Source organism: Rhinolophus sinicus, chromosome 16 (genome assembly GCF_057876585.1).
Source record: "Rhinolophus sinicus isolate RSI-liver-muscle chromosome 16, RSI-T2T, whole genome shotgun sequence".
NCBI lineage: Eukaryota > Metazoa > Chordata > Mammalia > Chiroptera > Rhinolophidae > Rhinolophus > Rhinolophus sinicus.
Window position 1 is genome coordinate 107271883 of NC_142516.1, and position 16532 is coordinate 107288414.

The following is a 16532-nucleotide window of genomic DNA, read 5'->3' on the forward strand; positions in this document are numbered from 1 at the left end:
CCGTTCTTAGAGGCAGCGGCAGGATAAGGTGGTTAAAATAACCCCCTTCGGAAGCTACCAGACCTCTGTGACTTGGAGCCAGTTTAAACTCTGGGAGCCTTGGTTCCTTTATTTTTGAAAACGAGACACCTTATAGAACTGTTTGGAAGATTAAATAAGATATGGAAAGGATACAGCACATCCCTGGTACCCATTTGGTGCCTAATATAATAGGTTAGTTCCCTTCCCACTTAACTGAATGATCTGCCTTCACTTATTCTCCGTTAGATGGATTAACATTTCCAGCTGCCATTGTCATGTTTCTGAGGTTTATATTATACTTTTTGGTGGAAAAATACTATTTTACAGATTTCAAAATCATGTTAGCATAGTATTTAGTTGCTTGTTAAATTAAATTCACTTCAATTCCATGCTAAGGACTGTTTATCCTCAATACAATTTTCGTTCATTGCTTTTTACAGTTGTGGGATATGACCCCAGTAGTGTCTTGATGACACTCCCCGGCATCAGATAGTATTTACTCAAGAAACGGTTCTCATCCAGATCCTGCTGGAGCTGTAAGCAGACGTGTGAGGAGAGAGGAGCTGAAGAGCCCAGCCACGCGGGCGCAGCGCCTGTACACAGTGGTGAGCTAGGGAGAGGACACTTGGAGGGGACTCTTTCGACTTGTTCATAGAATATAAAAAGAAGCTATTTTTTTAACAAATGGTTTATACAGTCTGGCTGTGCTACATTGTTTTGAGTATACTGAAAACTCTGTGCGGTGTTTCATTTTTATGTTTTTCAACACTTCATTTTAGTTGTTGCTTTGTGTGTCGGAGAAATGAGGGAAGTGTCTGTTCAGGGTATTTTTGGTCATTATTAAAGCAGTTTCCATCTTTTCTTCACTTGGGCACGGATCATGAGGTCAGCATCTTTTTCTTGTCTGTGTATCTGTGTACCCTTACCATCTGCCGATCACCAAAGTGTATGTATTTACACTGTGCATTTGCAGTGTCTATGCTTTCACAGAAATCCTCTTAGGTTGAGCGATTTGGAAAACCTCCATGTGGATTTACCAACTGACCTCTTGAATCACCTGAAGAATGACCTGTTTGTAATGCCTAACTTGTTCATGTTCTTGCTGAATAGAAATGACCTTGTGTCTCTGTCTCAGCTTTCTCAGCTTTTCTCTGTCTTTCCCACATTAAAAAATGCTATGAGAAAGCTGTTCCCAACCATTGTCATTATGGAAGTAAATTATTGTAACTCAGAGCTTCAACTACCAGTGCCTGGATTATTTCTACTTTAGTTGGAGCCTTCTGAGCCTTTTATGTTTTAGTTTTATTGACACGGCTCTCCCTCATTCATGATATTAAAAACAAACACAAAACCCCTATGTTCTTCACAAAAAGTGTCTTTTAAGATGTGTTTTTCCGTGTGACATCACCTCTGACCTTGAACATGTTCATTAATGTGAGATTGTATCCTATTCTGTTCCTCACCATTGTATTTTTTCCCCTTTAAAAACTAGAACACTCTGCACACTTTCATACTAAAACTGTGTGATCTGAGACATGAAAGGTACTGAATCCTTTAGCTCATGCTGTGTCCTATTAGGAATGTAAAAAAACAGGGCTTTAGAAAATCAACTTGAAGGGAATCCAATCAAACTTGATACAGTGAAATATTCTTGTGTGTAGTGACTCAACTCAGGATATTGAAGTCCTTTTTAAAAATCTTATTTTCACCTATAAAAATAGAATTTAAATGAGTGGGCAAGCATGCGCTATGTGCCCGCCCGTTCTAAGCACTTTACGTGTCCCACCTCAGTCAGCCCTCACCTGTCCAGAGCTCTGGGGATCACTGAGTCTCTTGGGGATCACCAGGTTAAATCAAGTCTTGCAGGTAAACAGGCCAGTTACTTGCCCATCCTTATCCAAGTCCTACCTCCACAGTGTCCTGTTCACTTCTGATTTGACAGATTATTTTCCCTTTTCCGAGACAGCAAATTTTTCCATCATGATCATTACTTTTCTTTCTAACCGGGAAGGTACTACCAGCCATACTTGGGTCCCACCCCTGACACTGACCAAGCATGCTTCCTAGAGAGGGCTCTGCTGCTGCCGCACCGGGAAGCAGGACCAGGCGTTCCGCAATCCGCTGTGCACGTGACAGCCACCACCTGAGACATCAGACCAGATCAGCCCACGTGACCCTACGCTAAGGGTGTATGCACGGGCGTACATACAGGGAAGTGATTACCGTTGTCACTTCACGCCCCCTTCCACACCACCCTTGCTTGCCATCAAGCTGTTACAATTAATCTGACTCTGTTCTGCATGATTGCTCTATGAGAGAGCTATAAAAAGGGAATTACATTTAAAATATTCAGATGTCTGTTTTACAGTTTATTACTAGAACCTGCAGCCATTACTAAGTTGTACATAATAGAGAACTATGTCGGAAATGGATGCTAGAAATGGATCGCTCTGTTTGCTCTTCCTGAACTTTGGAGCGTGGCCTCTCTACAGAGCAGGAGACGCAGTGTTAGGGAGGCAGTAGATCAGGCACCCCGTAAGCCTGGCGTGGACCTGAGTTAAGTCTAGATGAACTCACACCTCGTGTGGGAAGCTGATTGTCCCTGTTGGATCACATGTGTCATTCTGTCTGTGACCCTGCACTTCACTAGTCATCTCCCTCCCAGCATGGCCGTACCCCAGCCCACAGGACCACTCAGAGATTAAAACCACTTGACACCTCATTGGTGATGAGAGTCACAATCAAAAACCACAGATATGTCAAGGTGTCTACTGCTCTGCCCATTTTCTCATCTGTGTGGGTGCTTGAGCAAACCAACTGTGTGTGTTTATAATACTGTGAATTCTTGAGTTTTACATTGAGTGCCTCCACCATTTTTATAATTCAGAGAGAGAGATGTGCTGGTGTTGGGTGTCTTCCAAGCATTTTATATGGAAATGGAGGCTTCATTCACTAGGAGTGAAAGCTGGCACCAGCACTGGACTTTTCTTCTGTCTAGGTTAGTTCTTATTCATGGTTCTTGTTTTACTCTAATGGATTTGCACTTTACATATATTTTTGCTCTGTTACTTCAATATACAGAAGTTCTGGCAAGTAATGCCTAACTTGGCTATGTTGGGAAAGTGGCAAAACTGCACATATCACACACATAGTTGTTCTTTCTTTGGTAGGATAAGATCATTCACGTGATCTCGGTTTCTCCAAAGAAATTATGTTACTGGAACCTTTAACTGCCTAGGGACGTCTCCACAGTAGCCAAAGTGGTTTTACATTAAGTCCTTGGAGTTGTGTGTCTTTTTATATGAGGTCCATCAACCATTATGTATTTCTTATTTGATTGTTTGAATTATTCAAAGAATCATAAAATTGCAAAACTGGAAGGGATCGTCAGAGATCTAGAATGTTCCAAGCACAAAACACTTTAGTCCTACCAGGCAGTTAGAACAGCTGAGGTATAAATTAAAAAATCTACAAGAAAAATGTTCAAGGAACAATTGTTTTTGAACATTACTTGGTAATGGCATGAGAGGGAGGAGTGACTTCTAGCACCTCGAAACAGGGAGCCTCAGAAAGCAGGTTTGTTCCTCTTATCATAGGCAAATGTCACACTTCTTTTGGCCCCTGCCCTGTGGTTATGAGGGGGCACCAGGCAGTGCGGCAGTTATTGCAGGTCTTCATCAGTGTAAACTCCTTCCTACAGTCTGCCCCGCAGACCACCCCAGCGGCCATATTTAAGTGGAAATCCAGGGGCACTGAAGAGGCATTTTACCCTGTTTGAAGGCTCTTCAGTTCTAGAGTCAAGTTTTCCTGCAGTCAAGGCTAGTATCAAAGTTTCTTTTTCTTTGGAAATGCCTCGAATTGTTATCTTAAAATCACCCATGGTAACTAATTTTTGAACTTTTCTGGATGCACAGCCCCTCACTGGAGCTAGAGACCGTGCATGTATGGACTTGGCCTTGGCCTAGAAGAACTGACATACTAATTCCAATTACACAGGCAGGCCAGGCTAAGCTGCTCCCCTTTGAAAGAGGAAACACCTTGACCTATGGCAGGAGGAGATTGTTCTAGACAACTGGCATTACACTAATATGCAGTGCCAAGCCTTCCGGTGCATAAGCAGGCAGCTGCTGCCCTTCATTTCCCTCTGGGCCTTAAATCATTCTTGCAAGTAATGGGTCATTTCAGTACAGTGTGGTAAATGTGATAAATCCTCATCACAGCGGCACTCTCCCAGTGGAAGAGTGGAAGGGAACATTTTTCTAAATTCAGTGACAGTAAGAAGGGCTCAGGCAGCCACTGCCTCAGAGGCCTAGCTGTGCCGAGGCAGGGGCACCCAGACTCCCAGCACGGGCCGTGGCACTTTCTAGTTCCTGCAGTTCCATCTGTTTGCCTTTTTCTTTCAGTACCCAAGTAACATGTGTCCATAGCTTAATTCAGGAACATTCACATTCATGTTTAAACTTTAGCTCAATTTTATAACCAAGAACTATATACTTGCCAACTGAGGGGTTTCAGTTTTTAATTTTGTCTTCAAACATTATCCTTACCACTGAGAAGCCTGTTGAGGCCTAGCACACCAAAGGAATGTCTGCAAATTAGATCTGTCCAAAATTGGCATGGTATCCCTCCTTTGGTTCCCATGCCAGGGAATGTTTGAACTGACCATGGGCAGCCCGTTGTCAGTGATGTGGGAAGGAGATTAAAGCTTGGAGTAAGGGTTGAAGTCAACGATCATTCTTAGGATCCCTTTCAATCCCACGATCCTATGATTCCATGAATGTTATTATTGGTCCTGCCTAAACCGTTACCAGTGGCCGACCCACACGTGGCTGACTTCACTCAGATAAATGAGAGCATATCACAGCATCTTTGTCTTCTGTCGTATCAAGAAAACTGCCTTCAGCATTTTTCTATCTAGAGCCTAAGAGGTTTGAAAAAGATGAAAGTGGAAGTTAATCGTAGTACCATCTCATTAAAAACAGATACCTTAAAATGCTCACCTTTGTGAGCCAAAAATGTAGCTGACTTTTTTGGGAGAGAAAGTGTCAGGGAATTGCAGGTTGATTTAAAAGTTTAAAATTAGAATCTGCCCTTGATATTCATGATTCTCCCCATCCCCCATTTTTTCTTGATTCTCTGGGAAGCACAAGAGAGTGAACTATAACACAAAAAGGGAAAATAGCTTGAAAAAAGTATTTCACTTATATACACTTTTTTCATTTCAACGGATGGCAGCCTTATGTCAGTAGCATACACCAATATGAGGTGTGAATCGGAATACTTGTGTCACTGGTAACTACTGTACTCTCATATATATTTGTTTTATGCCATTTGCCTTGCTTTTTAAATGACTTGTTTTCAATGTACTGTCGTTTTGCAAAAGAAACTCTATGAAAAATAAAAAGACTGTTATTAACTGGACAACAAGGAAGGTGCCAGCCCCATATCGTGCCTACCTACCGCTGTATCCATAGCGGACATGGATGCTTCTGCTCTAGATACCTATCTGTGGCCACAGCGGACACTGGCTGCTGAGGGCATGTTGCTTTGTGGATATTCTTTCTTTCTTTTTGAAGTGAGATTCTCCTAAGGGTCAGCTGAGAATGTAATAAGTGCGAAGCTGGAATAGATTTCTTAGATGTGGTTCTCTGTCACTGATTCCACCAACCAGACCAAACAGTCTTGACACTGACTTCCTGAATGTGATGGGGTGGGACGGAGCAAGAATTTCCTACAGTGTTAAAATGTCTGTTTCCAGTTCTCCATTCAAATGCTGCTGAATGTTGTGAATGTTTTAAACTCTGCTCACTTTCCCACTGTGCTTCCTTCCTACTAACTACATGTAGCCATTACCAATGTACGAGGCTCAATGCAAAGTTACCTTCATGGTTTAAAATAAATCTCTGTGGAAAACATCCTGCAGCTGTGGTCCCATTGTTGTTGTCCAGCTGTAACACGTGACCACATATACTCCAACAACCCTACTTTGGTGCTAACTCTGGGGGTGGGGGGTAAGTCTCCGGGCCACTCCTGTACCTGGCTATCGGGATCCCAAGGAAAGCAGCAGTCTGGTGACAAAGGTGAGCCACCATTCACCCCAGACTCTAAGCACAGCAAATGGGCTGTGGCGTGTAGTCCTTCTTATTTTATCTGTTTACGTTTCACATAAGTCTTCTTTAACTGTGGTTGATAAACTATCCAAATGAGAAGAAAGAGGGCTTCAGGGCAAATACAGCCAGGAAAAGCCTCTCTGAAAACTCATGAGGCCCATTTTATGGTTAAGAAAATAGGTGGGAAGGAATCAGTGGCCTGCATAATGGCGAACAGCCAGTGGGTGCGGTTGCTGGGTGGCACTTCACACCAAGTCCCCTGCCCCCGGTGGCACCCCTCCCTCACAGCCCACCTCTGCCAACACAGCCTCACCCACGCCCAGCACCCCAGAGGCCCCCGCTTCCTCCTGCAGCAAAGGAGAGCTGCAGACAAATAGAGCTGATGCTCGCTGGCCTTCCAGTCCGGTGCACCCAGAAAAAGCCCTCCCTTGGGGTGCTTGGTTGAGAGCCTGGATTTGAGCACCGCTGAGGAACCGCACTGTGGAACTGGCCGAGCTGTGCCCACCTGGGTTTTCCTCCACCGTGGGTGATGAGTTCTGTTTATGCTGCCTTGAACACCAAGGATGTATGTAGACATAAATCTGTTCACTGATTTGTTACAACTTTCCCTGGAGTCACTAGGAGGTAAAATGGTGTCATTTAGGGTTTTATCCAACTGGAGCACCAAAATGACAGGTGCATTATTGAAGCAACTTCTAATCCTAAGCAAATGTAAACTAGGCCCCACGTAATTTGTTTACGTAAACAGGCACTGTCCCTTGGTTACACTTGGCTCCTGGGGACGCAGGGCTGTGTAGCGCCCTCTGCTGGTGCACAGGCAGGCACAGTGTATCCGTTCTTCCTCCCACTCCTGCTCCCCTCAGGCTGACAATGTGGGGAATTTTAAATGCAGAAATTTAAAGAAAACCACATTCTCACATAAATGAGACACTTAACACAGGAAAAGGACCTGCTGTGGAAGATGAAGTTTAAATTGTTCTCAGCCCTAGTCATTTATTTTAAAAGTTCCGGCTCATTGTAGGTTCCTCGTTGCTACAGGGGCGTCTTTCGAACGAAGTGGAAGCGGAGTCTGGTCATTACCCCTGCTCCGCACCCTCGAGTTTTCCAAGGCGATTCTGGCCCCACGATGGGTCTGGCCGGGCCTGTTTAAATCTTGAGGCAGGATTTCAATTAGTTCCTCTTCTTCAGCCTGTGAGGAGAGTGTTCTAACAAGAGGCAAGGGTATGGGAACTGATTTCCCATCTAACAATGAGGGGGGTGGGGGAACAAAGATGTGAAAACTGCGGTGGCCTGGACTGGCCTCTGTGTCTGCTGTGGGGCCCCAGGTCAGTCAGCCTGTCCTTGAGCCTGGCGTGGCACCTCAGCATGGACAGCCTCACAGCTGCGAGAAGGAAGGCTAGGGGACACAGGTTGATTAGGACAACAATCTCAGCAGAAGAGATTTTGTGTGGTTGCTTTCTTTTTAGTGTCATAATAAGAAATGAGGTCATAAACTGCTCTCTTCCTACTTTAAAATAGCATTTATCCAAACTGTTCAGATTCCAGAGATCCTGTTACAAAGCCCCTGAGGTGCTGTCCTGGGGCCTGGGTGGAAAGGGCTGCTCACCAGATCCTGAGAGTGTGTTGGGTCCCGTGCCCACCAGGCACCTGGGCATGGGCACCCAGACCAGTCCATCCCGAGAACAAAATCACCTGCAGGGCCCCCTCACCCCACCTCCTTCTAGCCTAAGAAATGGGCTCTTTCCAAAGACGCCGAGAGGGAATTAGACACTTAGACTCCCACCTTCTGGTTAGCCATCTCTCTCAAATGTTTCTGACCTTTCTGAGGATCCTAGCTGATGGTTTCTTGGACTGCTGAAATGTTTTCTTCTTTTTCTGGAGGAGTAGAGTAAGAAGGGAAAGAACTATACTTCCTCTGGCAAGCTCCTCTGACTCGGGTTCACTCTGCACATCTCACCCCAGGCTACACAGAGGCTCCTCACCTAGGGTCACCTCCCCAGGCTCCAGCACCCCCCATCCCTCAGCCTGCCCCTCACCACAAGTGGCCCAGAGATGGCTGCAGGCTACATCCCAGACCTCAGGGAACATAGCGTCTCTACAGTGAGGACTTTGGGAAATGAAATCATTCTCTTGTGAAACCAAAGAAAGAAAAGAAACCAGAGAAATCATTTGAGAGCCACAATGAGATTACAGGATTTTAGAGACACAAAGGATCATCTAACCTAAGGCTCTCGTTTTTTAAATCAAATAGAAACTTTTTTTTTCCTTTTATGGAAGCTATAATTGTTAACTGTGGAAAAATTAGGAAGTACTGATGAGCAAAAAGAAAATATTTGGACTTCCGGTCAAGATGGTGGAGTAGGTAAGCAGTGTGTTTAATGACTTTAAAACAAAGGCTATAATAAGAGACAAAGAAGTACATTTCATAATGATAAAGGGATAAATCCAACAAGAGGATATAATCCTTGTAAACATTTATGCACCCAACACAGGAGCACCTAAATATATAAAACAAATATTGATGGACATAAAGGGAGAGATTAACAGTAATACAGTCACAGTAGAGGACTTTAGCATCCCATTGACATCAAGAAATATATCTTCTGGACAGAAAATCAACAGGGAAACTGTGGGGACAGAGTCCCATTGAGCAGTTGCCAGGCTCGGCCTTGCATGGGGAGGTGCTGGCTCAGGTAGTGAATGACCATCGACTGTGCTTGGTTGGCCGTTGGCTGTAACCGGTTAGCCAGTTGGTAACTGCCAGGCTGTGTTGATTGGTTGGTTGGTTGGCAGGCAGAAGAAGTGAATGGCAGACTGCGGATCATGTGGATTCTACTGCGTGTGTCTCGCCCGGCTGCCAGCAAGAATATAGTGGTATGACTCCCCTATCTATGGATCTGTGGGTGTTCCTTTTTGGCCTCACCATATCCTGCGTTCTTATGTGGGGAGCGGGACCAGAGACCCTGCATGAGTCCCTGCATGACAGAAACAGCAGCCACAAATGACACATTAGATTGGATGGATTTCGTTGATATTTTTAGAGCATTTCACCCCTAAGCAGCAAAATATAAATTCTTTTCAAGTGCACATGGAACATCTTCCAAGACAAACCACATGTTAGGCCACAAAACAACTCTAAGTAAACTTAAGAAGACTGAAATCATATCAAGCACCTTCTCCAAAGACAATGAAACTAGAAACCAATTATAAGAAAAACTGAAAAACACACAAACACATGGAGACCAAATAACATAAAGAACTCATACAGTGCAACACCAAAAAAAAAAAAGAAAGAATCCAATTAAAAATTAGGCAGAAGACATAAATAGACATTTCTCCAAAGAGGACATACAGATGGCCAATAGACATATGAAAGGATGCTCAATGTCACTGATCATCAGAGAAATGCAAATAAAAACCACAATGAAATACCACCTCACACCCATCAGAATGGTTATCATGAAAAAATCAACAAACAAATGTTGGTGAGGACATGGAGAAAAGGGAAACTTCAGGCACTATTGATGGGATTGCACATTGGTGTAGCAACTGTGGGAAACAGTATGGAGATTCCTCAAAAAAATTAAAAATGGAACTATCATATGACCCAGCAATCCCACTTCTGGGTATGTATCCAAAGAAATCCAAAACACTAATTCAAAAAAATATATGCACGCCTATCTCCATTGCAGCATTATTTACAATAGCCAAGAAATGGAAGCAACTTAAATGTCCACCAACAGACAACTGGATAAACAAGAGGAGATACACAGATACAATGAAGTATTACTTGGCCATAAACAGAATGAAATCTTACCATTTGTAACAGCATAGGTGGACCTAGAGGGTATTATGCTAAGTGAAATAAGTCAGACAGAGAAAGACAAATACCATATTATCTCACTTATATGTGGAATGTTAAAAAAAACAAATGAATAAACAAAGCAGAAACAAACTCATAGATACAGGGAACAAGGTTGTCAGATGAGAGGGGGTTTGGGGAGATGGGTGAAAAGGAGGAAGGGGTTAAGTACAAATTGGTCGTTACAAAATAGCCACAGATATAAAGTATAGTATAGGGAATACAGTCAATAATATTGTAAAAACTATGTATGATACCAGGTGGGTACTAGACTTATTGGGGGGATCATTTCATAAGTTATATAAATGTCTAAGCACTATATTATTGTGCACCTGAAACTAATATACTAATGAATGTCAAGTGTAATTGAAATTTTTTTTAATTTCAAAGAAAGATAAAATTTGAAATCTTACGTGGTGCCACTCAGAGGACAAGTGTCCCCGTGCTCAGGCCCCTGCCCAGCCCTCCCTCAGCCTCGATGTCCACGCCTGAGATGCCCAGTAGTTGCTCTGTGGCATGTAGACAACAGGTGGCAAACTGCACCTTGACGCAGATGTAAGCCAGGCAGTGGCCTCCCCAACACAAATTCTGTAAGCAGACAGGTTGATGTGGGGCTGTCAGGGTGAGAGGTACTTGGGAGTGTAGGAGGCTGGTGGCTAGCTGCCGCCTGCCTGATGGAGCTCATGCTGATCAGGCAGCGCCGAGCATGTCTCCATTAGGAAGAGAAGAACTGAGAAGCCACACTCTCCCGACATCCCCAGCCTGAGTCTCTTATGGTGCCCCTTTGCAATTACAACAGGAGACTGCAAACCCTCAGCTGCATGCATCAGATGCGAATCTGTGCCGGGTCTCCAGCCAGGTCTCCTAGGAGGCTACAGAGCACCAACATGCATCTTTTTCTGTGGGTGTGTGTGTGTAGCAAAAATTACATCACAAGGCGTGTACTGTTTTAGAACCTGATGTCTTCATGTAATGACACAGTGCAGACAATTTTTCTTTCCCACAGGCATTTATTGACAGCAGTTTTCAGGTCTGAACGGCTTTCTTGTACAGGTGTTCCATAATGGATTACCTTACTCTCCTATCACTAATGTGACCATGAGCAACTTTATTTTCCATGTCTTTTATTGGTTTTTTATATGCAATCCAAGGATGTATCTACAAATGTTAAAGCTTCTAAGAAACTGGCTTTCTGAAGGTGACAGCTGTGTATGAGAGAGAGCCTGCTTCCCAAAACCTTGTGACCGGGCCCCACTGGGACGTCCTTGCCTCTCTGTGCCTCAGTTTCCTCATCTGTAAATGGGTGTGAGAGTGGTGCCCACCTCACAGAGACTGTGAAGACATACATGTTAGCATCCAGACAGCACTGGGGGCAGCCCTTGGCACCTCCGTGTCCTGTGGGTTGTCCGCTGTGGCTGCTGCTGTTTGAGTTCCCTTGTTTGGGGAGGAGGAAAAAGCTGCAGGGAGCATGGAGTTGGGATGTGGGGCCCGGGAAGGGGCAGATCCTGAAGAGAACTCTACTCTCCTTTCCTGTGCTCCAACATGCTTCCAGATCATTCCAGCTGTCTCCTTAGTGGTTATCATTTACTTTGGTGCACCCATTATTATTTCCAGAAACGTGGGGAGTGGCGAGGTGGCCTGGGCCTACCCTCCAGCTTCCCAGTGGCCTCCCGCTGACTTCGCTCCGGCCCTGTTCATCTTCTGTGACACTGAAATGCCTGTGTTCACCGGGCCCCTCTATCGCTGGGCTGCTGTAGTCAGGGGGGCACCCAGCCACGCGAAGGCACCCAGCCGCGCCCTTACTCCCGGCTGGGCACAAGGCAAACCAGAAACAAAAGTTTTCTTTCTGAGAACCAGCCTTCTCCCTTTCTAGCCCAACGTGTCTCTCTCAAATGGACACGAAGCAATCCTTTAGTCTTCATGACTTTGGTTTTAGGTCATTCCTGGGGAGAGTGGATCCTGTGGCTGCTCAGATATTTTTAGATGAAACGTAAGTGGCAGGAAATTAAAGGCTCCGACCTACGTGGGGTGTCGACCCACCCGGAATGCACTGAGGAGAAATCGATGGTCTGGTGCGCTGCGCTGGGGTGTACCGCTCAGTGAGAACCACCGGCTACCGCTGGACAGGGATGAAGGCTGCACACATGGGAGAGAAGGCGCCCCTGAGGTGCGAGGCAGGAGAGCTGCCTGCGGGCACACGGACAATCCCCTACCTGCTTTGTCCCGGGTGGCAGTGTGCTCCGATCACACCCTTGATTTCACCTTCCTCCCGAACCGGACTTGACCACGTCTAACTAGAACCCAGTGCGGCGGCCCGCCCCTCCGCAGGGGTGCGCACAGCTCTGACAGTGAGGGAACAGCAAAGTGCTCCCTGCCTGGGGCCTCCCTAACCCCGCCCCTCCATGAAGTGAAATCCCCTCAGCGCCCAGACCTTCCTCTTTCACAAGCTGCTGAGGACAAACGCTCAGTGAGGGCAGTTCGCTGTTGTACCTCAGGACCCCAGCACTCAGTGGGTGTCCATTAAGGCGTGAACTCCTGCCTTAGAGTGCAGGAAACATACTGAAGACGCTTAGAGAACACACCAGTTGCAATTCAAAAAAAAAAAAATCACTAAAGATCCCCACACACACACACACTTAAACCTCATCCACATGGAGCTAAGGCCCAATCTCAGGGCAGTTTGACATGCTCTGCAAAGAACTCCAACTGGGCCTCGTTTATGATGAGCACGTGGTCCCCTGAAAAGCTGTAAAGAACTCTGGCCTTTGCAAACGTCAGGATTTTGAGTCATGAGAAGAAATCCCCCAGGATTTCGTTTGGGGGTCAGTGAGCAAAAGTGGGGCATAGGGTGCATCCGGCAGAGGCAGAGGTGAGGGGGCACCCTTGGCTTCCTTCCTTCCAGACAACACCAACAAGAGGGAAAGCTGGTGGAGCTGGCAGCTTTGCAAACAGGGAGCCAAAAGGTGAATGTACCGGCAAGAACTGTCCACGTGGGAGTTACAGAGCAGGCTCTTAAAAAAAGCTACAATAAGCCTAGATGTGGGATAGGAGTACACTTTCTGTTAGAAACTTGCCCTTTCATTTCTTCAAAGTTAGCCTGGGGAACCCCTAGTTGTTCCTGTGAGATCTGCCTGGCCAGCTGGGGCTGCGGAGAGAAGAGAAGAACGACCTCCCACAGCCTTTATTCTCTGAAAGCGGGGCAGGGCAAGGATACCTCTGTCAGGCTTCTGCTGGGTGGTCACCAGCTCTCACCATTTTCTTTGTGGGTCTGAGAAATACCGAGAAGAAAGGTGGCAGCTTTTGTGGCTTTCCCAGGACCATGCTGAAGGTGCACCCCGGTCTGAGCAGAGCTGTGCTCTGCTCATGATAGAGAAAAGGATTCCCTCCCAGCCAGGGAACAATTCAGGTGCTGCTGTGAATTCCTATGGTCCAACTTAACGCATTTCCCAGAATAAGCCCTTCTTGGGAAAGAGCCCATGTGACACTTAATAAAATGCAGTCTTGAGGAAACCACCTTACTTGGTTTTGTTCATAGACCTTAGTTCCATTAAAGGCCGTCCTTTCTGAACCAACATTCCTCCTGAGGAGGCTGTTATCTGCAGTAAATATAATGGAAATTTATAAACAAAAGTTGTAATACCCTCTCATTCCTCCTTTCTGTCAAGCAGTGTATTAGTTTCCTAGTTGCTATTGCAACGAATGACAAGCTTAGTGGCTTCAAACAACACGGATATAGTATTCTCTTACAGTCCTGGAAGTCACGTCTGAAATGGGTCTTACGGGGCTAAAATCAAGGTGTCAGCAGGGCTGTGTTCCTTCTGGAGGGTTTAGGGGAGAGTCCGTTCCTTGCCTTCTCCAGCTTCTAGAGGCATCTTGCACTCGTTGGTTTGTGGCTGCACCACTCTGACGGCCTTTGCATCCATTGTCACACCACCTTCTCTGACTGGCCCTCCTGCCTCCCTCTTATGATGACCTTGTAATTACTTTGCCCCACCTGGACAATCCGGGCTACTCTCCCCATCTCAAGATCTTTATCTTAATCTGCAAAGTCCTTTGTGTTTTCTTTTTTCTTTCTTTCTTTTCTTTTTTTTTCTTTTTCTTTTTTTTTTTTTTTTTTTTTTTTTTGCAACTAAAGGTGACATGTTCTCCGGTTCCAGGAATTAGGGCATGGACATGGGGTGTGGGGGCATTATTCTGCCCACCACAGCAGAGAGAAGGCAGCTCACATAAGCTGCCTTCTTCCCGATATCTCTGATCCATGTCATTTCAACCCATTAGGAGAGGACAGGTTCCATTAGCTTGTCCCTTCCTATTTAGCATCTTGTTGTTTCTCTAGCAAATGTACCCACCACCCTGACCTGCATGTTGCCCACAGCTGTCCCTGCTCTTCAGAAGCCTCCCTTTGCCAATGTTTGCCAGCTCTCACAGATGACACAGCTCTCAGGGAAGAGCCCACAGTCATGGCTGGGTCTTTACCACGGCTCTTTGTACGGTCTGCCTCCCTGTTCACAGGGAGTTCCTGGGTCACGTGTGGGCAGCAGCTTCCGCCATGACAAGAGGCAGGAAGAGAGGGAAGGTGGAGGTGGCCCTGAGGGCAGAGGGGCCAGATTTGGAGTGGCTTCCAAGGAGTTACAACTGCCAGAGTGAGCATTCAGGAATCCCAGTCTACACATCCGCACATCGCAAGTGTCCTGGTGAGCATGCCTCCTAGGGAAGAGGCAGCGCCCGGCCGACCTCTCCTGGACCTAGATCCCTCCCAGCCTTTGTTAGCTCCTCTCTAGACCCATCCGGACTCCGCCCAGGCTGGCATGCCGCTGCTCGATTTTAGGTTATTAAACAGCAGGCCCACTGGCCAGAATCTGGTTTTCCCCGTGGATGTGGACAAATGGCCTCCTTAGGACTGCTGGGGCCACAACTATAGAACCACTGACTTCTCATTGAGAGTAAAGTCATTTACTTACAAAACAGCCTGAAAGTCAACTCATCACTCTGGGATCACGTTCGTCGTGCAGCAGAGGGATCAGGGCAGTCGTGAGAATATACACACCTGAGGAGCCACCGAGCGTTCCGTGAGAGTGGGCAGGAGCTACCTGGTGCCTTGGAACCCTCCTCTCAGGTGGCCCGGGGGTGGGGTGGCCTGTTCACCTGCGTCCTCCAGATGAGTGCCAAGTCGCTACCTGAGCTGCAGTCTCCCTCCTTGGATTTGCAGTCTCAAATCCAAATGCTGCAACCAACCCCGCGTTACTATTGCTTATTTTGTTCCTTACTTAATTTGATTCCCCTCAGGTTTTTCTTTCTCCAGGATTGGAACAAAGATGCCTTAGAACCAACCCCATGTACTGAGAGGAAAAGATGACCACACTACCGGAAGGGAAAAAGCAAACGGCAGACGGTCTATGAACCTACGTTGTAGGGGGGAAAATATAATTGTGCATATATACACATAAGTTCGTTATGTCTATTCTGTGCATAAAAAAAACATGAAGAGGAAATAGGAAATGTAGCATTACTGCTTATGTCCCAAGGGTGGCATTAAGCAAAATGTTTGCTTCCTTTGCTGTGCATGTCTGTACTGTTTGAATTTGAATATTTTTACAATGAGCATATAATTTTATGATTTTTCTGCAATCATAAAACATACATAACATTTTTAATGAAATGAGAAAAACACTGTTGAAGTGTATTTGACATGGAAGGATATTCATAATACTCGTATATGGAATGAGAAGTTACAAAACGGCAGGAACAACAAATTCCATTTTTCTGAGGAAATGTGTCAAAATAAAGAGAAAAATATCTGCAAGGATGATATTTTGGTGCACTAAAACGTTAAAAATGCTTATCTCTGAGTAATAGAATTCTTATTTCTATGTTCTTAGGCCTATCTGTATATATTTTTAAAACAATGAATATATATTACCTTGTGTTAAAGGGGGCAGTTAAATTGAAGTCCCTTACCCCAATGTGAAGTGGGAAACAGGAAGGGGTTGCAAGTGACAGGACCCTGGGCTCTTTCCTGGGGCCCTGGGAGCTTCTGCTTGACCCTCTCTCCCCTGCCCGTGCGATGGCCCTTCCATGCGATGGCCCTTCCATGCGATGGCCCTGCCCATGGGGTGGCCCTGCCGGTGGGGTGGCCCTGTACTCAAGCTTGAAGGAGCAGCCTGGCAACACAGAAAGGGCACTGAGGGAGCCGGGAGCCTTGATGTGAGCCCTGGCTCTGGCACCTACCAGCGGTGTGACCTTGGGCAAGTTGACGTAGCTTTTACAGCCTTGATTTCTGTGCTTGTGAAAGGGGTGTAACAGCTGGGCAGCCCACCTCCTAGCATCTGGGGGTTTTGTGGTGAAATAAAAATGTGTGTGTGAACGGTAAAGCTCTCTGTGCACGTTGGTTGTTGTCCTTTGATTCTGTGTTATTATTAATTGATTGTAACTGCATTGCGACTCTCATCCCAGGCAGCATTCTTAGCTGTCCATGGCCCAATTAATTTTTGGCCTGTCTTTGTAGTATTTGTGGATTTTTAAACTCTAGTGAACAGTTG

The 16532-nt window shown here is 45.8% G+C and overlaps 2 protein-coding genes across 2 annotated transcripts in view; one reads left to right on the top strand and one right to left on the bottom strand.

The window, feature by feature from the left end:
* The window catches only part of WDFY2 (WD repeat and FYVE domain containing 2), a 172868-nt gene extending 166932 nt beyond the window's left edge, over positions 1-5936 (top strand). The window contains exon 12 of the mRNA XM_019752158.3: positions 462-5936. Coding sequence (XP_019607717.1) covers positions 462-491 — 30 coding nt within the window. The 3' untranslated portion in view covers positions 492-5936. The remainder of the gene's footprint in view (positions 1-461) is intronic.
* A 5721-nt stretch (positions 5937-11657) lies between these two features.
* The window catches only part of DHRS12 (dehydrogenase/reductase 12), a 33709-nt gene continuing 28834 nt past the window's right edge, over positions 11658-16532 (bottom strand). The window contains 4 exon segments of the mRNA XM_088793431.1: positions 11658-12077; positions 12080-12106; positions 13513-13589; positions 14975-15040. Coding sequence (XP_088649557.1) covers positions 11973-12077; positions 12080-12106; positions 13513-13589; positions 14975-15040 — 275 coding nt within the window. The 3' untranslated portion in view covers positions 11658-11972.